This window comes from Poecilia latipinna, unplaced genomic scaffold (genome assembly GCF_001443285.1).
Source record: "Poecilia latipinna isolate Pla-1442-1.1 unplaced genomic scaffold, P_latipinna-1.0 Scaffold44, whole genome shotgun sequence".
NCBI lineage: Eukaryota > Metazoa > Chordata > Actinopteri > Cyprinodontiformes > Poeciliidae > Poecilia > Poecilia latipinna.
This window is the reverse complement of record NW_015112660.1, coordinates 326,753-353,924: the sequence shown is the minus strand read 5'-3', so window position 1 is coordinate 353,924 and position 27,172 is coordinate 326,753. Positions and strand designations below refer to the sequence as shown.

Below are 27,172 nucleotides of genomic sequence, written 5' to 3'. Positions count from 1 at the left end.
AAAAAAAAAAAAAAAAAAAAAAAACTGCAGACCTGTGCCATTTTGGGAGTCTTATCTAAAAAAACAAGTTGGGGTTCCATATTTTGTGTAAGACTATTTGAAAGTTTAGTATCTGGAGAGGTGGAAAAGCAAGTGAATTTGTTACCTGCTTGCTCGAGTTTCTTAGATAGAGACAACTTAAAGACTTAACTAATATTTATTATATGTTCTCCCTCAAGTTGCTGGATGTCCTAGACAGTTCAGAATATGTTTATTCATCTAAAAGCTTTTTGTAAAAAGAGAAAATACAACATATAAATTGTTTTGCTCTAAAACTACTGTCCAGGCTTAAAAGACCAAGAATTTGTACGAGAAACGGCTGCCAGGGTAACATTTCTCAGGTTAGGGATTGAAAGCTTCTTGGTCCAGGTGCTTCTTGCCAAGTGGTGACTTTGTGTGATAAACAGCTATCTTAATACTAAAGCTATATTGAGAAGTTTTTATTTAAAAGCTGAATACACTATTTGACATGTTTTATGTATCAGTACTACAGCATTGCTTGATCATGCCGAGGCACCAAATTTACTGCTTCTGGTTTAGGCACAGACGCTACTTCATCAGGTTGAGGGACAACATTTGCTTGATTAGGTTTCGGCACCAAACTGATTGGAACCCGTCTAAACAATAATTTATTGTTTGGTCTTATTTAAGACTCAGAGTTATGTGGTCAGAGTAGGGCACCGTATTTTGGTTTTGGCCTCTTTTAGGCACTACATTTCTCAGGTTGGTTAGGCTTAGGGACTAAATTTCCTGGCTCAGGCGTTTGCAATACAGACAACTTCAAGTCACTCATATTTTATACACTGATCTGTGTGGCATCAGACTTCATCGCTCAATTTTGTTAACACCATTACAAATAAATAAGAGCCTGCTTCAGGTTTGGAAGATATAATTCATCAAAGATTCCGCAAATCAAAGTCTACGTTTTTCTTTTTCTTTTTTTTTTTTTTTCTCTTTCATCAGCCTGTGTTTATGCAGTGCCCACAGTTTAGCTCAGTGTTTTTTTTTTGTTGTTTTTTTTCCCCCCCTCTGCTATTTGAAATTGCCATGCAACAGATCCACTGGATCAGAACTGTAGTTACACTTTAGCAAAATTGCACAGTGCTGCGAAATGAAAGCGAACCAGCACATGTCGATAACATTTTGTTAAACCGATTGATGGGATGGTCAAACGGCGCCGAGTGAAACAACAGAAAACAAATAGATTTGCTTGATAAAGGTTTCTTCTTGCCGCCAGTCGTTCTAGCAGACTGAACTCATCTACATTTAGATTCACCGGCCAATGTGTGTGGTCATCCGTGCCTTTCATTTAGAGTGTGTGTGTGAGCTTTATTGACCAGCAGATGAAAGCTTGGAACGTGTGTGTGTGTGTGTGTGTGTGTGTGTGTGTGTGTGTGTGTGTGTGTGTGTGTGTGTGTGTGTGTGTGTGTGTGTGTGTGTGTGTGTGTGTGTGTGTGCCTTGTGTTTAATGACAAGTAGAATGGAGGGATCAGAGCAATCAGGATGGAGTGATTACTAAGGGAACCCGGGACAGTCACTGAGAGGGAGAGGAAAAAAGAAGTCAGATTACAGAATCGATTAATTTTTAACTGCTTATAATTCCCAGCAACTTATCTGAAATGTGGTTTTTCTATGATCCTTATTTGTTTCTGTAGGATGAGTGCCCCTTATCCCTCATCTCTTTGTACTTATCTTCCTTTTATTTGTCCAAGTACATGTTTTCTACTGCTTCTTTTCTGTCAATATTCACATTTTACTCTGTGCTCCTGTGAAAAGGTCATTAATTACAGCTTTGATTTTAAAATATTTCCAATAATACTCTAGGGAAATGTCCATCCTTTCGTACTGAACTGTCAAAGATTAAGAAACTTTTCAGGATGCATCTTTAACATTTAAAGACATAATCTTTGGATTATTTTCTTCATAATTGTATTCCCCTTATTCACTTGGATCAATAAACATCAAAGGAAAAAAAAAAGTTTCATATCAAACCTCCAAAGGATTTTCAATATTCATGAATTCACCAACCATGTTACTTTTTTCTGCACAATATCACATTATTCTGTTAGCTTTTATGACAACATTGCCAATTAAACGAAATTAAATCCTGTCATTGCACAAAATCATTATGTGTTTTGTTGACCAGTCAGAATCCAACAATGACTCCTCTCAGCAGGATGTGTTGATCTTTAGTCACATTGATTACTGCAATAGTTTCTTCACCAGAGTCCCTAAAAAATAAATACTCCTGCTGCAGCTGATGTAGAGCGCTGCTGCTCTCGTATCGCTGCTGCATCGCTCCTTACACTGGCTCCCCGTAGCTCAGAGAGGAGGCTTTATACGTTTAATAAGTTTCATAAACTTGTTAGTTTATGAATCACTGAATGGCTTAGCACCAAGATACACTGTAGTGTTGCCATACTGCTGCAATTACATCAACCTCTCAGACCACTTCTGGTCTTCTGGTTTTAGTCTACTCTTCATCCCCCGAACCAAACCTGGTTTGGGGTTTGGTTTCAGTATTTATGCTTCACTAATCTGGAACAAACTTCCAGAAAATTATAAAGCTGACAAAACATTGAATTCCTTTAAATCAAAGCTGAAAACCCACTTGTGTAGTCTTTCCTTTGATTACTACGTGGACCATTGAAACTTCATTCAGTCACAGTTTCCACACTGAACAGTGAATGGCATTACATAGAATGGTGTCTTCAATGAAAAGAGTTTGTCAAAAACCTCATGTCTACATTTTATATGTAGTTTTGTGTTTTTGTAAAAATGTGTTGATCACCTTAAACATCTGTCTCTGTTTTCATAGTTAAATTTATAGTAAGAAACACGTAAAGAAGGGAACCCTCTACTTTTAAAGGAGTTCTAAAGTTGCATTAAGAAACATCCAAATGTAACATTTTCAAGATAGGATTTTCTTGTCTGACAGTAATATCAGTTTTCTGCTTTTAGAGCTTTTTCTTTCCCAGAAAATATTTTTTTTTCTTCCACATTAATAATAGGTTGGATGTTTGTGACTGCACAACAACTAAATATTTATCTGTTTATCCTGGTTTACACTAATCTTCGCCAAAGAGTTTATTCTCCGTGTCTATCTGCTGGAAAGATCGAATGGAAGACGAGGAGTGTCTACATGTGTTCGAGCACAGACTCCAACCTCATAAATCACTTCAACTAGTGTTCAACAGTCAATCTTTTTTCTCCCTCTACCCCCTTTTTCTTCCCTCTCTTCAGCTTCAAACTTGCCGTCCTTCCTCTGCCAGCAGGGAGATTTGTGTTCTGTGTCTCTGTCGTATCGGATTAGAGGAGAGACAACAAGAACAGAAGGAAAGAAGGAAAGGGAGAAAACAAGGGAGAAATAGATGGAGAGGAGGATAGAGTAGGGTGGAGGAGCAAGAGGGAACTGCATCAAGATTTTTGTCTTTTTTTTTTTTTCATAGTGTGTGCGCGCAACCCTGTCTTCTTGGCCATGGCTCTTCCTCGACGTGTGTGTGTATCTGTGCCTGATGTTATCCAGATGTGCAGCTACAGTGGGCTGTAAAACACAGAGTTATTGTCATAACATTGTTGCTCCCTGTGTGTGTGTGTGTGTCTGTGTGTGTGTGTGTGTGTGTGTGTGTTTGGAAATTGATTCATGGGAGTGTGTAGTGTGTGCGTTGCTTCCTGTCTTCATCTCAACACTTTACTTTTGAGCTGTTGAGGAGACAACACATAGACACGCTTCTAAAATACAAGCACACACTTGAGACAAATGTACGAACTTTCTTTACAAATACACGTCAGGTTTCTGCAGCGTAACTCAGTCCAACCATGATCCATCTGTGTCCAGGGTGTCCAGCTCCTCCTGGCTGTTGTCCATCTGTATCGGTGTCTCTTAGGTACTGGTTGGGGATTTGGAATGAGTGGGCCTCCTCCGTCAGCCTCTGCTCTGTGGCTGTGTTGATGAAAAAGCTTGCTTTTGCGCGACTAAAAATAAGTAGCACGCCAAAGCACTGTATAAACTGAGCTCTGGAAGTGAGAGGCCTTTACGTAAGAAGCTTTTTCTTCTAAATGTAAACCCTGATTTCTAATATCTGTTGCGTTCAAATGTCTGCAGAAAGTCCCACTTTGATCCACTCTCATTACCGGGGAATATCCGGGTGACACCAACATTCTGCTTCCTGCCACCGTCTCAAGTCCAAGAAGTCCTTTATCCTTTTACATGATAGTAAACCTGCCATTTTTTATTGCAGCTTTTATTGTGAACACGTTGCAGCCGCGCTAAATGCAACAACATGCTGGGAGTAAAGTAGATCCCGGTAGAGAGCGGATCAAAATGCTGGGCACCAACAGTTGAAGGCCCAGTAAACCAACCTAAACAGAAGAACTAAGGTAAACGCAGAGAGCACAGGAAACATGCTGGTCCGTTGCCATTCTCCAGTTTTGCTTCAGGTATCAGAGCGGCTTGTCACAGGACGTTTCAAACAGACCATCTATCAACTATCAGCTCCTTCCTCAGTGGGGACATTTTGTACCTGCTCAGACGACCTTTGATTTAAAGCCTGGCAGACAGCCGGATTAAAAAAAAAAAAAAAAACTCATATAGAACACTGCGAGCTTGACATTGTAAACTCGTACTATTAATTCTTGTGAAACTGCATACTTGAAGTTGTCAGACGGCACAACTTGTTATTGCAGCAGAATCACATCAGACCAAGAATATCCTTCCAACAGTAAATGGACAGCAAGTTACACATCTCAAGGGCCGTATTATTAGAGAAAGAGGGGATGGAGACAGTTGGGGAAATACTGAAGGTGGACAAAAAGAAAATGTTGGTTGAACCCTGCTCACATTCTTGGCTATCTTCTAACGCTTCTTCATATTTGTCACAGGTCTTGTTTGGTTGGGAGACTGTTAAATCATCAGTTGTTGTGTCCGACCTCAGACTTAAATTCAAGCTTCAGAACCCAATGTATGAATTTCTTTTTGCGAGGAAAGATTTTGTCTAACGTAGCCGATAACTGCACAGTGTGTCTTAAAGCAGTTTTCCATAATCTACTGAGAGTCTTCTGTAAGGAAATGTGGTTATGCGACTCCACTAAATAAGATCAACCAGCGGGAGGCGGCTCATAATGAATTTGGTCCAATCAGGTGTCATAACCTGTCCTGTTTACTGGAGTCGGCTGACTCAGACAGAGATCAGGATAAGAATACAGCCAAAAAAATATATTCATACGCCTGGCAGATTTCGATGTACATGTTTTATTCAACTAAGAGTTTTGCTTTGGATAGTAAATGAGAGGGATATCTCTCAACAGATGCGACAAATCGATGTAAAATATCTTTTAAAAATAAGATGTTTATTTAAAAATGATATGTATTTCTATGGTTTTCAATAACCAATTTAAAAATCTGTTATATGACTATTACAGCAACAAAGTCTTTCTTGTAATTGCAGACAATCTTTTTGTTTGTTTTCCACTGATATTTTGATTATTCATCTTGCAACGACTTCCGAGTCTTTACGGTTCCAAGGTCTCCTTAAATCACCCTAATCTTAAACTTCCTTCACAGATTCTGGGTCAGATTTAGTAAAGGACTTTGACTGGGCCACTGCAGGACGTTTATAACACTTCCAGTCAAAAGACACATGTCGAACACATGCGATGTCACTTTAAATTTAAATTTGGCAGGCATACGAAAACTTTTGGCCTTTGTTGTGTGCTGTGATTTTCCGGAAATATGAAGCGAAATATATGGCCACGGGGTAGTTTTACAATATTAAAATTCTCGTCAAATTAATACCAGGTGTTTTGTTCTCAGTCACACACGTCTTCCCACAGTCAGCACAGCTAAAGTCACAACTATCTTTCAGGAAAGCGTGCAGCATTCGTTTTCAATGTGAAACGAGCGGTTTTAATGACTCGGTATCTTGAATGCAGAGCCTTGATGTGGTTTTCTTCTGGTTCTGTTCCTTCCCTTTTGCGACTCTGCTTACTGTCAGTCACCTGACGCACGACACCCACAGGAAGAATATAGTTTTACCAGGAAACAGTGCCTCAGGGTGCGTTGTGTGAACAGCAGCTCGAATTCTTTGATTCTTCTCGTATCGTTAAAGGTTGGTGAAGATGTCAACGAGGGAAAGCAGCTATTTATTTAATATGCTCAGTAGTATCATTATAACTCACTAGAAGAAGTATTAAAACATTTTTTTGCTGCTACATAAAAAGCACTCAAGCATTTTTTATTTTTTTTTTTTGTATCATGTCGTATTCTTTGACGCCGCCTCTGGTATGTTCTGTTTTCTAACAAACAAACGGACGCGTGGAGATCGACCAACTGCTCCTAATTTCCGCACGAGGAAAAATAAGTCGCAGCCTTCAAAGATGTCCTTGTGTCACGTCTAATGTTGGATAAGATCAGTGGCGCTCATCCCCATCAACTTTGTTTACTCCACTTCAACCTTTGAGTTCCTTGCCGTTTTAGTTTATTTTCTGCACAAGATCTGAGAGTAGATGCAGCTTCAGATCAAATGGGATGATGATTGGAAAAGGAAACCATCCACTGTGACTCTATCCCTTTTCTGTATTATTTTATTGCCCCCTCTCTCTCTTCCTTCTGTCCTCTGTTTTCTTTCTTCTTCTCGGTAATGACTTGATGCTAACTATCACTTTGAAGATCTGGGTGTTTGCCAGCTGTAGGTGTCTTTAGTGATCCTACAAGATGGGGTGTCTCATTATGAGAGTGCATGTAGCAGTGTGAGGAGAAAAGCGTGTGTGTGTGTGTGTGTGGGGAAAGGGATTTATGGTATCAAGATGTTGGTACCACCAGCAGTAATTTGCTCTCTCTTTTTCCACGGGCTGCTCTCGCCATTTACTCCCTGTTCTTGCTCTCTTCATATCTCTGTTCTCCTCCGCTTGATTTTTTTTTTTTTTTTTTTTTTTGCAGGGGGGGGGCGCGGGCACAGTTACAGAAATAAACTGAGATTCCTTGTCCTTGAGTGACCCAGTTTTCCTCCCACTCTCTCCGTGAATTTCAATAAAAACTTTGACAAAAATTTTGCTATGTTCTTTTTAAAAAAAAAAAAAAATTGCTTCTGGTTGCAAGAAATTTCATTTGTGCTTTGCAGAGTTTTAAACACAATGTTGTTCCTTTTCTTCATGAGCAGCAAGGCGTCTCATAGAAAACGTACGGTCCTTGACTTGTTTTTCAGCCGTCCCTCTCCCTCTTTTCACTCATTCTGACCAAATGGAGGCAATTTTGCTTTGTGCCAGTGTGGACTTTGAAAAGTAGAGAATAAAATTATTTTTGAACAAAAAAAAAAAAAAAAAAAAAAAAAAAAAAATTCAAAACTTTGCCCTTGAGTGGACAGCATGAAAAGAAATGGATATATTCTGCAAATAAGCAGGCTTTCTTACTAGAGTTTCCTGAAAACTCAGTGGCAACATACTGATATTAATTTGTAGGTTGTCATCGTAACAATAGTGTTAATTATACATTTCATTCAGAAGCAGCTTTCACACCAATCAAAGGCACTGTACAGATCAAGCAACATAACAAGAAACACAAATTAAAGTAGCACTAATAAAACAATGGTTTTATACTAAAAGAGTTTATAATATAGACTAAAAAAAAGTGTAGTCCTGCCTGGGTCCCTTGCTGTGTGCCATATTTTATTTTATCTGTTGTCACACCCATTATTCAGGAGGAGGACTACAAAATTATTTGCTCCATTATCAATGCAAGATTGCTCTGTGGGCTTCAACTTTTCATATTATAACTAGGGCGATCGACGTTAGCGCATGTGATTAAAATTTTAAATACATTAACATTACATAACACAGATTAATCTCTCCCTACATCACCTGCTTTCTGCTACAAAATAAAGCAAAAAAAAAAGATCTGATAATTTTGTATTTTAATTGGGTGGAGTGAAGCAGGAGGGGCTTGCACAACAGTGTGCATTTTTATAATTCAAGATCATGGGCATAAAGATTAATCGTGATTAATTACAGCACCAGAGTGTGATTAATTTTTATTTTTTTTCAATTGATTGATGGCACTAATTATTATACCATCGAGTTACTTAAAACTGTGCTTACCGATAAACCTTTGTTCATGCGTCAAATCGATCAAAACAAAATCAAGTTGCAACGGTTTTTACTCTCAAACTTTGTGTTTGATGCATCAGTATACCTGGATTCAGCTACATGCCATACTGGATAGAATTACCAGCTTTTCAACTCAATGGAGTTAGTTGGTACAAACAATTTAAAAAAAATGAAACAACCCAACTCTATACACTACCACTACAGTTATTCGCCATTGGGTAGGATCGTACTGGGTTTGATCATTTTGAGTTTGCAGACATGCATGTAAAAAAAAAAAAACTTTAAATCCAGCGCATATATTTGTGTCTTTGCATGTTTAACTATGCATTTCCTGATTAATACTTCTTTATGCACTCTATGCCTTTTGTCTTCCAAAGCAGACTTTTTTCACATACCACATTAAGCTTTTACTAACCCATAAAATCACCAGTTAAAGGCATTTAAAATTATAGGAGATGAGAAGAAAGACTCACTGGAGCTGCAAAGCACATCACAAAAGATCTGTGAGGCAGAGTGTAGTGTTGTATAGTAGTATCGAACGGTGAAACGGAGTTAAGTCGTGCTCTTTTAAAAATTCCAGTTGATCCCTTGACGTAGCTTTAACAAGCCACCTGTGAAGGTGTCGGAGTTGGGTTTGAAACAAAACTTGCTGATAAATCTCATTATTTGGAAGATGTCTCAGCCCTTGGGTTTAAAGTCCAATTAGGCCTCGACAAAGTGCCGTCTGTTTTTTTTTTTTTTTTTTTTTTTTTTTTGTTGCCGGCTAGCTTTTCTCCATGCGTCGACGCCGTTCTCTCGGCAGACGGAAGGGCCGCATGAATCGCAGTATGAAAGTCGCTCAACAAATAGGGTGTCAGGTGATATTTCCTGAGCAGCCATTTCTCTCCCTTGTCTCTCTGATAGCGTGAGGGTTATCATACGTGATGCTGTCTGGAGCAAATGGAACAGAGATGAGACATTGATTACACGCGCGCACGCATGCATGCTTGGAGGATAGCTGATCTGTTCCGTTCTCCTTGACAGCTGGAGCATGGCCATCGACACCCCTTAAAGAGGGTGTGTGTGTGTGTGTGTGTGTGTGTGTGAGCACATCTCTTTATTTTCAGTGGTGTTTGTGAGTGGCCCCTGTGCAGCAAAATAACTTAGAGAAGCAAAAAAAAAAAAAAAAAAGAAAAAAAAGAGGGAAGGCAGACAAAGCTGGAGAAAAAGGGTTGAAGTAATTCAGATATTGATGTTTTAGTCTCTAACTCCACCCTAAGGGGCCTGTCTAGGTGAAAATGTCAAATGGGCCACAGGCTGGCGGCACCACTTAGCAGTGACGACGCCTCGGTGGTAACACAGAACAAACGGCGGCACAAAACTTCTTAAATTATAGTCTGCATGAAGCTAACACAATGGATATGCACTACAAACCAGCTGCACTTTGCATCTGCAGATCGCGGCGAAATGACCTGAGCTGAGTTATTTTGGCCTTAGTCGTGGAAAAGATTACTGTGAAATTTGCTGCAGGCATTCACTGTGCCCAGAAGACCCATTTTTCAGACCTTTGGGACCCCCAATGTTGAACAGTCAGTAAACATTTTCACTCAACCTGAAAAATGTTCTCGGTGTAAAGGTTTTCACAGAAACCCTGGCTTTAAATAGAAACACAAAAATTATTATGATTAACCCATTAAAGTAACAAATTGTGGTTGGTTTGCCGTTCTGTTTTGTTTTTGTTCTCGCTGTTTTTATAACTTCCATATTTGTAATGTTATTAGAAAGCCTGGCTCATTTTTTTTTTTTTTTTTTTTATTGCATCATGTTAATACGGTACACTGAAAAGTTGAAACGGGAAAATGCTACATTAGGCCTCTGCTGCAAGAAACCTTTGAATAAAAAGCGTGTTTTTGTTCTAATATGACAAAATTTGAAAAAAAGCTGTATTAATATACATATATATTAAAAAAAGCATATATTCATATTTTTAGTCTCAGTCTTAATAAATGTTTGCAACAGTCAGGAGCTTGACGTATTTATGTCATGTCTTGGCGTGAAAGAATTAAGTCTGTTTTAAAAGATTTCTGACTTTTGGAAGTGTTTTTGCTTTCAATAAATTGAGCTTGTCAGTGTAAAAAGGAAGAATGCAAACCCAGTTGAGGACCACTGCTCTAAAATAGAACTCTTCTGGTCCTGGAACAAAATGAACTCCTAAATTGGACTCGGATCTGGAGTAAAACTTTGACTGATTATTTTTTCAACCTCACTGCAAGGTGCATAATCTTTCTAGGCTTTGCTATTGAGTAGAAAAGCTACACAATCCTTGAAAAAAGTGCAGGTTAGGGAAAGGGATTTGCATGACTGTGTTTTAAAAGAAATCAACTGAGTGGGTAGAATAGCTCTTCATTCATACTAGATGGATTCCTCTGACACTCCTCACATTTTACAGTGTGACTATAGAATGCTGCTAACAATATTACATAAACAGACACTATCTTGGATATCATTTTTTGTAATCTGGTTAAAAAAAAATACACATCAGGACCCTTTTGCAAGCCAATAGGTGGCAGTAAAATCCACATGACTAAGGCTAAATAGGATGTGATCTGGAACAAATACAGACACAACACATGCAGCTTGTTGTTCCTTCCAGGTTGATTTCCATTTTCTCCCAGTAAGTTACCTACTCAGCAGTCCAAAGTAAAAAAAAACAAAAAAACAACAACAAACAAATGGCACCAACTCGAGTTTGCTAGCTTTTCAGATCCCATTGTCCATTTTGTTGTCAGACATTGGATTTCCTCGGTCGGTTGCACTTCCTGTTTGTCAGAAGCAAACACCTGTGTTCAGCAAGAGACTTACAACCAGCTTTTATTTAGCAAAATTATGCACAACTGCTACTTTTATGGTGCATAGCTACTTTTTTCTGTGTGTGTGTGTTTATGTTTATAGACTCACAGATGGTGAACATTTTATAAGCAGCCGTTGTTTTCCTCACAGCAACAAGTGCGGCTGTGTCAGCTCCTTGTCTCCCCCCACTATAAATACTAATGCGGTCTTGTCCGGAGCATTGCAAGCTCACTTTGCTGCCTCAAATGTAATGCATCGTATAAAGGTTTCAGCAAACACACTTTTCCATTATTGATATGCTGAGGGACAATGTCAGAGTACAGTTAGCAGCGCCGTGAAATATACCGGAGGGTTGCTGAGAGTTGCCTCATGTTCGTGGTTGCTCAAGGAAAGGCTCCAGTGCTTGTCAGCTCCACACTAATGATGCTTAAAGGTCACACGGTATTTTAGTAATTTCAGCCACACTTTGTTATTGGCACCTGTCCTCCTAGCAACAATTTCATCCAGCAACCGTCTAAACGTGGATCAGAAACTCGATGGCTAGATTAAGATCGAGCTGTCAGAGAACAGACGGATGTTGACGATGTCTGAACACAGACGGGGTGAAAAATTGTTATTTCATTTTAGCTTCAAGCAGCTGCGGTTCCTGCAATCCAACAGCCGTGATGCTGCGAGTAAATTTCATCATCTGTTTTGCGAAAACCTGTTTCAAGCGAGTGCGTTGTAAGCCGTGCGTTGCAAGCGAGAAACTTGATGGACTTTCCAATCCTCATACCACTTTAACTTATGTGTTATCATTATCTCGTTTTGTGACTTTAACAATTTTTTTGAGGGAGGGAAAAAAAAAAAAAAACACATTTATGTGCGGACCCAGCTAACTGTGATCCTAATTTTCTTCTATTATCTTGTGTCTTAGCAAATGGTGAGTGTTTTCCCTCGTTAAACGTCACAGCAGAATGACTCGTGTACGCTCAGCGGCACCTACTGATCCAACCTGGAGCACGTCAGCTGTGATGAATACGCAGACGGAGAGGGACTGCGCCCTCCGTTAAGAAGGCAATTACACAGCTATTTCTAAACATGTGTTGGCCTGTTTTTTTTTTTTTTTTTTTTTTTTTTTTTGTTTCTAAAAATACTAAACATATTTGTTGGATTACCACTTGTACACACATTTCCCGCTGGGGTCGGATGATTCCGACATTTTGTTCTGCATTCAGTTCAGTCGTTCACCTTAAATTTCAACACCTGGACTCGAGCTGCAAGACCTGTTACTGAATGCAGCACCAGTTCTGACCAAACTGGCAGCGAATCCCGCTCCGTGTGTTTCACTGCGCTTCTCTCCACTCGGTGTTCACCTTGAACCTTGTGCCCATTAAGTGTAGCTCATTTCTCACTGCTATGACCCCTGATCCCTGCACACACACACACACACACACACACACACACACACATAGTTATCTAAAGCAGAAAAATATGCTATTTGCCACCAGACAGAGACAGACAGACACAGAATTTGTTCTAGATGAATAAACTTTTCAGCCTTGTTGTCTTTGACTACATTTTTTTTTTTATTATTATTTCAGACTAAACTTGCTATATAGATTTTTACATAAACACTTCTGGCTGCTACACAGACAAACCACGAATCTGTTTGACAGTTTATACACTTTTTAGTCAATTCATCATCTGCACCTGCTTTATGATTGCAGGGCCGCAGCGGTCCACCCGTCTTGAGTGAAACACTTAAATAGAACTAAGCAGATTAGAATACAACATGGATGCCTCCCTTTAGTTTTCTTTTATGTCTTTCTTGCTGCACTGTTGTTTTTAAACCTTTTATTTTTTATTTTTTCCTCTGGCTGCACGTAGAGGAAGATTTAGGTGAGCATCTATTTACTTACTGGGATTTCCTTCCTTATGAAGATGAACACACATTTTCCTCAAGTTTTTTTGTCTTTTCTCCTGAAAGACAGATGAGAGAAATGGGCCAGATCTTTACTTAAAATGCTCATGAATATGCAGAGAGGCGTAAATACAAATCAGTTTCATATGAATCCTGATGTGAGTGACTGCAACTAGTGACAGTGTGTTATGGTTTCAGTTGGTCATATGCAGCTTTTTCTGTGCACGGATTATCTGAATGTGTCATGTGCATCTCTATGAATGGTGTGGGAATCAACCCACTGCCTCATTCTCAGATAAACAACAAAATAGAGTCTAATACACCTAATAATGCACTTAATGCCTCTGGATAAACAGCAGGTATTAAGGATGCGCATTATGATAACTTCTGCTTTCACTCTGTATCCTTTTTCCTCTTCTCCACTCCTTGTCAGAGGGGTGATTTAAGGTTTCACTGTCCTGGTTTCCACACTGAATTATGTGCTCTTGTATGTGTGTGGTAGTGTTTGTTACGCGTGTGTCTCTGTGTGTGCGTATGTGTGCTGCAGCTAAGTTGGTTAATTTGAACCTACAGGGCCTTCCCATGGCAACGCACATGATTCTTCGCTTCCTCTCTTAGCCACTAACACACAAACACTTGTGCTTGTGCTGACAATCAGGCATCCATTTCAAAGGCAAACGCTAAAAGATACAAACATGGTGCTTTTTACTGGTCAGCATGAAGTAGGTTACTGCTCTTCAGAATCCAACAGGAAGGAAATGTTTATTTTTATTTTTTTTTTTTGAAGTGGGAGAAGAAATCAAATGCATTTTGTCCGGCAAAACTGGTAAATACAGGTTGATAACTACTACTAAAAAAGAAAAGAGTAGGATTAGAATGAAAAAAGTTCCCCCTACTCCAAGTATGACTTCTGTTTGAGAAAAAATGCACAGTATAACACGTCCTATCTTATCGGAAAGGTAGCTTTAAAGTGCATAAAATGAATCTTTCGATAAACAGAAGCACACATGCGTTGGTATCAGTTGGTTAAATCCAAATGCGCAGAAGAGATGCCTGCATGCACACCAGCGCAGAACATACACCACAGCTTGTGGCGCGCGGCTCTCTGGACTCATAACATGCATGCATGGATGCAGTTTATCAAAAATGAGATCTATGTGGAACCAATTCCTTTTATTCTCTGCTGGTTCTTCACCTCTCTCCTGGCCCCTTCCCATTGTTCACCCGGTTATCAGGCTCAAGCCCACACCGCCTCACCGTGACGTCGATGCATCTGCAATCGTTTATCAAAATTAGTTGACTGAAAATAGGATTTTCCTTCTTTGTATGCGTGTGTGTGTGTGTGTGTGTGTGTGCTTGCATATGTGTGGCCCGGTCTGTTTAAGGCTCTTGGCTGAGGTCACAGAAACAGAGGGGACCTCACTGTGCCACAAAAAGGTAGCTTCTACTGTATTAACCAAGCACAGGAAGGATGGAAAAGAAAGGCAGCAATTGGGGAGGGGAAGGGAGGGAAGGGAGGGAGGCTCCGGAAAGGAGAGATCACAAAGAAAGAAAAGAAGGAAGCAGGCCACACACTGTGGCCCACATTACTGTGCGAGTGAGAGAAAGTGAGGGGCACTGACCTTACTCTCCTTTTGTGTAAACTTTGTGTGTGTGTGTGTGTGTGTGTGTGTGTGTGTGTGTGTGTGTGTGGTATCTCCCTTTTCTGGCATTTTTTTTTTATATACTTTAAACATTTACACATGTTCATAGAACAACACTCGGTGTGAAAGTCCTGTGGTGCATCGCACTAGCTTCACTTGACAATTGTATTTGTTTGTGTATACCTCAATATCATCATTTGTTCATTATTCCTGTTTGTTATTCTGGTTTTTTATCACCTGATTCTAGTTTTTTTTCTGTCTCTCTTACTCAGCTTTGGTCTTTTTGTACCTGAGTTTTTTTGGAGGGTGTGAAAAGAATCCATTTGCCATGGGACATTTTGTACCATCCATGCTTCACTTCATATTGCACCTGTTTCGTACTCACACTGATCACTGACAATGTAAAGCCATTTTCTGTAATGCAGAGACACCTTTCCTTATGTTTTCTAGGCACACAGTGCCTTTTTACGGTCTGATCAAGTCACTATGTTACGGTCAGTTGTTATAAAAATACGTCAAATATGACGTAAAAGAAATTCTACTTCCTTATTTAACACTTATTTAAATTGGGCCTCTGTTTCTTTAACACATTTCTGCTCTTTCTGAATCTCCGCCTTCAGAAATGCATCACAACATTGCTCCTCTATTAAACCTTTTAGCAACGTTTTTAAGCAGCGCTGCACTGAGCAGGAGCTCATATGAGGAGCTCAGCAGATGCGCCGTTTCACCAGGTGTTTGCTAATTTCTGCTGGCGAGTCTGACGGAGCCGAGAGGGGGAAGCTCGGTGGCTTGGACACTGCCGCTCAGAGGAGGAGCTGCGCCTTGAAGGTGGCGCCAGGTCCAACCAGGCATTTTGGACAGCTGAATGGTTGCCATGGGAGACTGAAGGATTTTCTCAAAGGTGCATGAAAGAATCAAGGCAACACTAGTTTCTCAGTGTTGACACGAAATACAAATATGTTTAAAAATAGCACCGGACCACTAGAGGGAACTCTTAGATTTTGTACAGACCGTTAAATTTTCAACCTGAGATGGTTTGGCAGTCGTTAATTATGAAAAAAAAAAAAAAAAAAAAAAAAAAAGACAGTTGAATTCACGGCAAAGAAACTTACTCATGCTCCTTCCTGGCACAGCAATTTTACACACTTAATTATTTTACATGTGCAACATACAACACAAAAACTCATCAAAAATGACACGTGGCTCATTAACCTGAAAGGGATTGACGTTTGACAAAATGCACTTCATTTCTTAATGTTTTTAAATCAGCCAGTGAAAAAGGAAACAGTGTGGCCACCGTTTTAGATTTACTATTACTGTGGCCTGAGGGGGTGGAAAAGTCATCATGCAAATCCTAATGTTGTGGATTCATTTCTAGCCTATCAGTCTGGGTAGGAAGCATGAATGTGAGTGTATTTAGGCGTGAGGTTTGGTGAATGTGCCTCTAGTGTAAAGTGCTTTGAGTGGCTGGAATTCAGTCCATTTACCAAATCTATTACCTGCATTCCAAAGGCCATTCTTTTTATCACTCTACTGGTTTTGCATTAATTAGAAAACGAAATAATTTGCTAAACTAAGCAGCAAATACAGACTTTTAAGCACCCGTCTGGAAAGAAAATGTTACAATTCTCATTTTCAAAAGACAACGTTGGGCGTTCATCACCTCTCTTTGGCACCGTGACGTTGAGGACCGAAGCGGGTAGTGTTGGTGGCTGATTATCAAGGCTGTAACTCTTTCTCTTGTTACTTTTCCACATTTCTTGCAGCTGGTAATGATCACTGAGGATGACCTTAAAAGAACTCTATGATAACTATGCAATCTAGATTGTTTTAAAAAGAAAAAAAAAAGTTTCTTCATGACAAGGGTGGTCCTTTCCTTCTATTATTTTAAATGGATCATAAATACGACTCGGCTTGTTTATTGTCTTGTGATTAATTTTATGGTCTAAGTTCTTTGACCACATGCTTTAAAAGCTGGACCTAATGTGGAATAATCAGGAATCCGGGGTCCTTGTTAACTAACTTATTCAGTATGACTGTTTTGGCTTGAAATCTTGTCCTGACATTGGAAAAGCAAATTTAAAGGAGGTAGTGGTTGAATTTAGATTTAAATTCAGTGGTTGCTTTGCTCAGAGTAATAAATCTGTTTGTTTTGCGTCGTCTTTTTTTTTTCCCGTCTTCCCAAAATATGATTTTCCCTCTTTAAGTAATGTTTGATGCGTCTCATTATCACTGCTGCACTGTTTGAACAGTGAGCAGCAGGAAAGTCACATTTCAGAGTCATATTTACACAACCTGAGCAATAAGTTGCACCTGATTGCTCCATTCGACATCTGGATTACACCTGATTGCTGCTTCACTGAAAGACGCGTCGGTGAAGAAATATCACAGCCTTTACAGCAGAATTAAAATGATCAGCACCTCAAAGAGGATGCAGTTGAAGAGGATCTTGAACGGTTTATCTACTTTTTGTTTTTTGGCATTTTCCTTGTTGGCTTCTCGTTAGGAGAAAAATGACAAGCAAAATTATTTCGGAGTCATTTCTTTTTGAATTCATTCAGCTTTAACCCAATTACGGTATTATGGAGAAGACACTTAAATGAGCACATCAGAATTGCCGGGGTGGGTTCCTGCAGCCGTGTGCATGACATGCAGGCAGACGTGGACTGACACACGGGAACGCAGAGAGTGGACAGACTGAGTCCTTGTTACATTAACTGCAGTCGGTTTTCGGTGTGTGTCTCTCTGTGTGTGTGTAGGTTACAGACAGGATTAATTTGGTGAATCTTTATCTGAAAAGATCCCTGTATCCTCCTGCACAGCTCTATTTCTTGTTCTCATTTCCACCTGAATGTAAGACGGGACGAGTGTGCGCGTGTGATCCATTGCATAGGATATTGGTCCTGGCAGTATGGAGTTCAGTTAATTCCTCCAGATACTCTTCTAGGTTGATTAAATAATCGCTGATTTAATGCGAGTGTCTGTGCGAGTGTGTTTGCGTGTGTTTCTGTATGTTAAAAGCAGGGGATGACTTGCTCTGTAAGCGAATTAAATGTAATTTCATTTTGGAATCTTTGTTCAGAAATTTGTTTAGACTCCAGTGCCATTTTCGCTCCTTCTGTCTCTCGATGTTATGCCACGCAACTTTAAGGATTAAATTTTCCTTTTTCATGCGAACTCCTACCTTGACATACTTTTAAAAGTGTCCATAAAGTTAAAAGGATATAAACTCTTAAGAGGTAAAGCAGCTCATGCATAGCTGTTCTTTAATGAATTATTTCAAGTGAAGCTGCACTGGCACTGCTTGAAGACGTTACCACACATCCCTTGCAGATGGTGAAATGCATCAGAAGGGCTCAACTCCACTACAGGACCTAAACCCTCGGATGCTTATCTGTTTCAGCCAGCTCCAGCGTGACAATCCAAAAAAAGCGAGCGGTATAAACACTTGGTTCAGCATGTGTAAATTTTTGGCTTCGGGAGAAACTTAAAGTGGACTCAGAGCCGCAGCTGAAGTGTTTAGTCGCTGCGCGGTCGCGCCATATGTTTGGTGCTGAATAAACATTCCAAATTAAGTTATTTATGACGGTATTTCCATAATTTATTGCAGTATTTTAAGAGGACAGCCATCCAGACGCATCAAACGGCCCCAAAATGTGGTGAGAATTAAAAACATAATAATTTGGGCAGATGCTCATTTCATAGAAAGTTGAGGAAGTCCAGCAGAACCACAAAACTCTAAAACTAGAAAATAAAAAAAGTTAAATCAGAGTTTTGATATATAAAATGATGAAATCTAGCCCGTTTTTCAGTGAGCGTATTTTCTCCGACTAACACCAGTAAGGTCATGTAGCCCATTAAATCGAACCCCATACGGGACACAAAGGCTTTCTGCTAAGAGCTGCTTGTGCATTAGAGCAGAAACTGACCAAGCTGATTGGGAGTTATTAAACCGCTAAATGTTTTATATGCAACTCCTTGTACTCTTAAATGTGGCTGATTTCAGTTGCTTTCTAACTGTGATAAAACCTCCAGAAGCTGGCGACTTGTCAGATTTGATTTGTAATGTCAATCTGTGATTTTCATGGTTTACTCTCTTCCTCGCATGATTTTAAAGGTACCAGTAGAAATCTGGAAAATTGGGAATGTGATATAGCCATTGGTTTTTTTCGTCCATCTGTCCATCCATTTGTCCATCCATCTATTTGTCCATCCATGTGTTTGCCTGCTCATCCTGCCATTATCACGCCATCCTCCCATCCAACTATTTCTCCATTATCCTTCCATCTATCTAGCTCCTGTTTACCCCAATGAAATCTGATAACTCTCCAAACCAAAAGTTAATGTTTTCTTTACCAGCACAGGAAATAATTATTTAGAACAATAAAAGTAACTGTACCAATCACACTTTTTGTTTTTAGGTCGTTCGGAGTGCAGAAAGTACTTTTTTTCCCCTTTTTTTTTCTGTGTTGTAGCCTCAGGAGAAATAACTGTTATGACTATTTGACATATTGATAAATGTTATGAATGTGTATTCCTACCATATCCCCATTCATTTGTCCACCCATCCAACATTTATTTTATTTTTTTTTATATAATAAAAATCAACCATCCTGGTGTTGAGCACCACAACTTGTTCTAATTTGTCACATCATAAAGCTGATAATGCTGTTCTATCTTTTGGAGCATACTTTAACACCCAAAAACTATATTTGCACCATATAATAGCGGAATAATGTTTAAAGAGACGTTTGAAACTCCACAATTTAGCGCTGCATAAAACACTCGTCCTTTCTTTAGTTGTCTACAGCAACTTTCTAGATTCAGTTGGGGACTTTGCTTTGGCTTGAATAACTCCAATACTTTTCCTCACCATTGAACACCTCTGGGTTTTGACTGTGCATCTATCTTTCTGGATGTGTGTATGTGTGTGTGCGCGTGTGTGTGTGTGTGTGTGCACACCTTACCCTATGTTTATGTGTATGTCAGAGGGCGTTGTGTTGGTGCCACATAAACGATTATAGGGCGCAGATAAATAGACATCATTAAGCCTCTGAACTGTAATTATCGTCGGCCCTTTTTGGGGAGGCTGAGGTGAGTGGGAGAGGCCAGGTATCAGTAATAAATCAGCAAAACACACACAGATGCCCACACAGTTTGCTAGTTAGCACCAGTGCATCCTGCCCAGAAACCTCGTTGACTCATATGAAGACAAGGGTGTACGGTTCTGAGCATTAGACTTCATGTTTACATAATATTACGTGCGTTGAGGCATTTGAGCATTTTACATTTCCACAAACATCAAGCCAACCAGCCGCTGACTGAAAAGGAAGTTGGGAGACCATGAACCCAATATGTGCGCAAACTGTCCTTTCCTGTGTAATTGACACTTGAACCATACCCTCACAGTTATACACATTGTGCTATCTTTCTGGCCCAGGTTCAGGGTAGTGAATGTTTCCCCTAACACACTTCTTGAATCATGGCCTCAAATCCAAATCGAGCATTGCTTCATTAGCTGGTGGAAGCAAATATTTTCAGGTGTACGTGTGTTGCAACGAGGGGCAGCTGTGGGGCCATATGCGAGTGATTTAGGAACTCGGAGGGAAACCGAATTCTGATGACAGACGCACTGTTTGGCTTGCAACACTAGTCACACATACACTTGTGCACATACACACAGGAAGCATACATCAATCAATCACCTGGCTCTGTCTCTTTACATGTGGTGACCGTATGGTGAGCTCCCCATGCACTCGCAGGAACACACAAGCTCTGGCTCGGTGCGCTGCTGAGGATTTGATCATGGAGGTGTCCTTCTGTCTAATCTCAGGTCGTCATAAAGCACATGTTCCACAGAGAGTCTTGAGATTAGCTCAGCTGTTTATTGCATGTATTAGGTCGTTGGGCAATCAAGAAATTTCCTGTCCAAATCCAGACTGAAAAGAGCCAAAAGAATCAAGGAAGTAGCCACCGCAAAATACTCCAACCTTGCCGTGTGCTATTTAGGAGAGCATCTTCTCACAGCCGTGGGGTTTTCGACCTCATCATGTTCACCCTGTGTGGCGCCCAAAAGACTTGGAAGATTTGTAACTGGATGTGCAAAACCAAATACGATTTAAGTGATGGCTGTTTGTCATTTAAATACGGGGTTGAAGACAATGTTCATATGTGTGTAGAAAAATCATTACATTTGTTGCGGTTGTTTGCCTTTAATTATCCGTGTCTACGTAAATCAGCTCTCTGCAATTTGGGTTACTAATCACTGCCACATTAGTTGTGGGTAAGAAAATATGATTTTTCTACTGAGGACTGAAATCAAATATATATATATATATATATATATATATATATATATATATATATATATATACTATTTTAATGCCTCATTATGCCTAGAAATTGACATTTTAAAATGTACTGTTTTATCTTTTTGTTAAATTATTTTTTTATTTGTGGGGTGCGGCGCAGGGATAGAGCCATATATTGAGGCCTTAATCCTTGACCCTGCCGTAACAGTTTCAAGTCCTGGTCCGTTGACCTTTGCTGCATGTTTTCGCCCCTCTTTCTTAACCCGTCTTCCTGTCGATTCACCATCTCTCTGTATGAAGAGCCAAAAAAAAAAAAAAAATCCTTAAGAAAAAAAAAGTATATTTCCATTTTCTTCATGTCTGTTTCTCCGTTTGCCAGCTTGTACTGTGTACAAATTTGGGTGGTCCCAATTGTTGTGTACTTTCAAAAGAGATGACGTCCCATGTTAGGTGGTGAAATTTGTTTTGCACATGACTTTGGACTGAAGCGGTTGGGTAATTCTGCATGTTTGCATGTGTGGGATCCCAAAAGAATCATAAAGTGGTTTATTGGGCTTTGACACTTGCAGTAAAGAAATTTCCAATAAATAAATAACCCAAACAGAGCAGCGTCTACTGGGCTCTTATGCTTTTAGCTGGCAGCACCAAGCAGATGTTAAGTGGAGGTGATCAGAGTGGCTCCATCTGTAGCTCTGCTCTGAGATTACCAACAGCCTGGTTGAAGTGAGACCCTCATCTGTGTAAATCTGGATGTTCTGAGATTTTTTTTCCTGTGTCATGCATAACTCCCAGCTGTGTCATGAACACCATATAATAAAAAGTTAGCACTAGTGAGAGCAGGAATAGTTCTTGGGAAAGAAGTAAACTTCTTTTTGGGTCTACTGTTGCTTAAAAAAAAAAATCATTCTGCATACTGTCGATGATAAAGATGCTTGATTTTGTTAACATTTACTCTCTCTCTTTGCTACCGCCTTGAAAGTTACCTGCATCTGCTTGTGTCACACCACAGCCTAGTTTACTTGTATATTCATGGAAACCAGCCTGATTCATATTTTCCACCATATTGCGTCAAAAGCACTTGTAATCGTTTGCCATTGGAAGTTAGCTTTCAACGCAATACTTTATCGCGTGTCGTTTTGGCGCAACAGTTGCAGATCTCTCCGTGGCTGAGAGCAGGATTTAAAAGACTGAAGAGAGGAGAAAATAAATACAAGAGATGTGGGATGATGAAATTTTATTTTAATAACCGAAAGAGAGAAGGAAATGGTTTGCGAGACTGAGGAACTGAGTCACAGAGGAGAAAGATGAGGTATGCTGTCCTCGCAGGGTCATAAAGGTGGTGAGTGGGGCCAGAGGCTTAATGGGATGGAGAAACGTTGTGATTGGCTCATTACTGTGATGGAGCACATTGCCACAACAATTGGCCTTTTCACCCCACCCACACCCCCCACCGCCACCACTTCACGCCGTTCTTTGCACACACTGCTTTTGTATGCACCGCTGCGCCGTGAACTGCAGAGGTGTGTATATGAAGAAGCATACGCTCGTACAGCAAAAGTCAAATACTGGCCCTCTGCAGTTCTCAGCGACACTTTCTATTGCTGCAAGGTGAAAGTCTAAGTCATTCATTTGCATGTCTTGCAAGCAGCACTTTGAAAAAAATAAAAATAAAAGCAAACCCAGAAGGATCTCGGGAGTCGCACATATCCACTTTTCTTTTTTCTTTTTTGACACAAACATATTCCATTGAATGAGCTTATTTAACTTTTCAGACTGTGTTTATTTTGGGGAAAAGATGAATGTGTTCAGTATTGTGTCAAATTGGCAAATGAGAGCTCATCGTTCTTCAGCCACAAAGCCAAGGTGGTCGTTCTCTCTGCCTGTCTCATAACCTCATCTTCCAGTTCAGTCATCTGTGGCATGCCCATTAAAAGGGAATTATTTCAAATTAGGCAAAAATTGTCGGCACCGTTTGCGCTTCCATTCTCGTTATAACTTATAATGTCTCCCCATATTTGTTTGCTCGCATTTGAAAGTTTCACATCAAGTTGCTAATGCTGCACATCATGCTGTCTCTTTGCAGCGACGCAGAGGCAGTGGGGTTTTCTGTGCAAACTGCCTGACCACCAAGACGTCGCTCTGGAGGAAAAACGCAAACGGAGGCTACGTCTGCAACGCATGTGGTTTATACCAAAAACTGCATTCGGTAAGTCAGACACAAACACTTTGTGGGTGCAGATTAGTCTATCACAGACAGACTAATGTGAGACGAAAGGTTTATGGCGTTTTAAGTTGAAAACAATTTAAATATTTAGATGAAACTTGTCATCGACCACTAAGAGGAAAATAGCCAAGAAATACGCCCTTAGTATTTGTAAAATGATCAAAACCCCAGAGAGTGGTCTCTGGGTGTCATTACTCGTTTCACTGCCAGACTGTCAGCAGTCCGTCCCTATGAGCATTAACAACATGTCTGAGAGAGAGTGCAAATAATCCACTGATCTGCGTTGTCTGCGGTGTTCATGATGGCAGCCGAGGCCTTCATTTGATGTGCAGAGTAATCTAGAGGCACGTCAGTCAAATGCTAGAACTGAAAAACACAAAAGTAAGGCAAAGTAAAAAAAAAACAACAAAAAGAAATCAAAGTAATGTTATATTTTAGATTTCATGTAAGAATTAAATTTAAATGTGAGCCTTACAATTTCTTTGTCAAACATTTGTAATAAGAAATTGTATTTTCTTTAGTTGCTATGGTGGAAAACAAATTACACAAGAACCATTCTGCCTAATACTTTTTTTGTAATTTCCCCCTGTCCGCCTCTAATGTTGCTTAAATTGCCTGTCCGATAAGTAATAAGTGCGCTGAATTAAATTTCCAAAACAGTTTATATTATGAGGAAATCATACAGGAGTAAAGTTTTTGCAATAAGTAAAAGCAAATTTGTCTGAGTGATGAAAATTAATTTGAAGGGCTGAACTGCCATCCACTCATATGAGACTCACAAAGGAAAGGTTGTTCATTGCCATTTTATGGACTGCTGTGTCTTAGTGCGCACGCAGGGTGGCTTTGTCCACTAATTATTATTCTTCCTATGTGGCCAATTAGCATGCGATGCAAATGAAATTGTGCATAACGCAGTTAAATACTTAGTATCTGTTTGACTCTCACTGTGAAAAAGTAACACTGTAGCAGAGGAAAAAAAAAAAAAGTATTGTTAATTTGGCGAGTGCCGGGAGTTTGGGGAGCCTTTCGGCAGTCGCAGCGAGCCAGTTCCTCGGCGTAGGAAATGTGATGGAATGGATGGAGTTTACCATCAAAGCCTGGGGAAAGTCGATGGAAATCCCAAATTTAATTAGACCGCATGAAGTTCAGCTGAGATAAAGAGCCAGCTTGATTTTTAGTTGACTTGAGGATATCAAGCTTATTCAGACATCCTCTCAAGGTATTCAGCCTAATTATGCACTTTACAAATAATATCAGAGTCGTTCAGAGCCTCAAACTTTATAATGTGTGTAGCCCTGACTTTAAAACAGGCTTTCTAGAGAGTTAGGAAAAGTCTAGAACTTAAGAATTTTCTGGCTTTGAAAGAATATGTGAATACAAAATAGGAGTCAGGACAGTTTTTTTTTTGTTTTTCAAACTTAATCCCAGATAAAATGATCTGCTCTCTTTCCCTCTTTCAGATTTTACTTGATCTCCTTCTTTGTGTTTTTACTTTCTTCTTTCCTTCCTTCCTTCATTGTGCTCTTTTTCTTACCTTCCTTTTATTTTGCTCTTCAAGGGTTGCCTTTTGGTCTTGTATCCTTCTCTGTATCCTCTGTCGATCTGTGTGGCCTACCTCCCTTCTTTCCATCTTTACTTCTTTCTTTGTGTCCTTTCATCTGTTCTTACTAGTGTCCTTTCTCCCTTCTGTCTTTCCTTCCTTTATTGCTCATTCCCTTCTTTGTATCTGACTGTCCTTCCTGTTTCTTTGTTTCATTCTTCTTCCCTAAGAAGGAAGCTTGCTTTCTTTCTTTCTTTCTTTCTTTCTTTCTTTCTTTCTTTCTTTCTTTCTTTCTTTCTTTCTTTCTTTCTTTCTTTCTTTCTTTCTTTCTTCCTTCCTTCCTTCCTTCCTTCCTTCCTTCCTTCCTTCCTTTGAAAACGTTGAGTTTCGGAACACAATATTTACATGTAGGATCCCCATTAAAAATACATTGGAAATGCTTTGAAGTGAAATAAAGAAAAGAAACATTGTTAATGAATGAATGAGTGGGTTGACCATACTACAAGCCTGTTGACGAGTCACTGAAGAAGGCACTGAGGAAAGAAGCTACCGCATCGTTTCCTCTTTCCTACCCCCAAAGATGTCCTTGGTTCAACCCGTTCATCTCATCTGCTGCTCCAATCACGTCCCGGCTCCCTCCACTCTTGGCAGTCCTCACGACAACCATATTTTATATCCTATAATAAAAGTTTTATACGCTCTACACACATTATTAGAGAGGATAGCAGCTAGTAAAACACTTGAGAGTCCGAGAGGGGAAGGGAGAGTTATGAATAAAGAGGGGGAAACAGGCAGATGGAGAGAAATGACGAGTAAGAAGAGGAGTGGAAAGATAAATAAAGTTAGAGGGGAAAAAAATGGAGGAAAAGATAAAGGCAGCATGAGGATAATGAAGGGGCAGGGGGCGACTGAAGAGTGAGAGATGGAGCCTGTCGCAGAGATTAAGCGAAAATGCAGAATCCTACATTTCAAGAACAGATGGAAACAGATGGAAGGACTGATAAATAGAGCAAGAATTATGCCTAATGGCAGTAAGTCAGCCTAGGTATTATACCATCTATCTCTATTTATACGAAAGCGCAAAACATCACAACTGCCTTGTTTGATTTGAACATCTCACATTCACAGGATTAGTAGCTCAACAACCGGAGAACTGAATATTTTCCTTATTATGTAAATGTCCTATTACTTTAACTGCAGCTCCTATGATGACTAAGCCTTCTTTACCAATGAGATTAATAATTCCGACTTACTCAAAACAATATATGTTGGTTACAGAAAGTAACCCTAATTTCTGAAACATATGAGGTGACTTGCCTGCATTTATGTAATTCTGGGGGCAACTTTATGTCAAAAATGTGTTTTTTAAAATAGAAATCTGAGAAGTGTGGCTTGCTTGTATTCAGACCCTTTAGTCAATACATTGGAGGATTGTACCAAGGTTGTCTGCAGTTGTAGCTGAAGTTCTTATCAGCTTTGCACACGTACATGCTGAAGGTTTTATCCATCCTACTTGGGTAAAATTGCTCAAACTCAAATGAAACAGAGATCATCAGTGCGCATTACTTTCCACACCTTGCCACAAATGATCAATTCATTTTAGATCGGGACATTAACTGCACCATTTTAACACATTTAAACAATTTACCTCTAGTTTTATCTTTAGGGGTATTGACCCGCTGGAAGTGAAACTCGTAACATGATTTGTTCCAGGATTGTCCCTTATTGGTTGAGTTATACCGATATGAAGTCACTCAGGTGGGACTTTTTACTAATTGGGTTACTCATTAAGTTTGTCTGTTGTTGTTTTTGTTTGCTTTTGAGTTTGCAGATTAGAGTAAAAAAGGGGGGTGACTACAGATATCGTCCACTTCAATATAATGCACTAGTTTGTGTTGACTGTTCACCTAAGGTCCTAATAAAATGCATTTAAATGTTTATTGTGTATATTTATTTTTTACAAGGTGCAGTATGTTCCATAAGAAAAAAAAATTAAAAATCTGCAAATTGGCAAAAAATAGCTTTGGGGTGAATCAGGTAGCAAATAAGAAAGTCATGTGATATTTGGCAACATCAAGGATCCTTTATTGTCATTATGTGGTCACATGTAATGAAATTCTGTTTGGTTGCAGTAGTTTGAACCACCATGTCATACCAAATACTGCCTTATAGACCTGTCACTCAGACTGCAGCTTTAATTTTTTATAACCTGTCACGCTTACAAAGCTCTGTTGCCATCAAGTTCTTGCACCGTCATAGAATAATTCGTCTGTAATTTCCCCTGTGCATCGCGTTGTGGGAAAACTGCGTCCATCATCAGACCGCCGACAAATCGATTGGTCTTCCAGTATTAGTTGTTTCTGTCAGCTTCTACTGTCAGCTGATTCAAATCCCAGCTCTGCAGTCTGGAAGCGGTTCTCTTGTGCTTGCTTTCTTTCTCCTTCCTCTTTGTTCCTGACCTCTTTCTCCTGTGGTTTCTCAGCTTGCCGCTTCCCACTTGTGATTTATCCACCCCCCCCCCCCCCCTTTTTCTTTTCCCTCGGCTGAAAAAAAAAAAAAAAAAAAAAAGAAAAAAATAAAAAC

The 27,172-nt window shown here is 39.7% G+C and overlaps 1 protein-coding gene across 4 annotated transcripts in view; it reads left to right on the top strand.

The window, feature by feature from the left end:
- Positions 1–27,172, top strand: part of trps1 (trichorhinophalangeal syndrome I) — a 134,071-nt gene that overhangs the window by 98,905 nt on the left and 7,994 nt on the right. For all 4 annotated transcript variants that reach the window (XM_015049224.1, XM_015049234.1, XM_015049242.1 and 1 more), the window contains one exon: positions 22,909–23,031. In XM_015049224.1, coding sequence (XP_014904710.1) covers positions 22,909–23,031 — 123 coding nt within the window. The remainder of the gene's footprint in view (positions 1–22,908; positions 23,032–27,172) is intronic.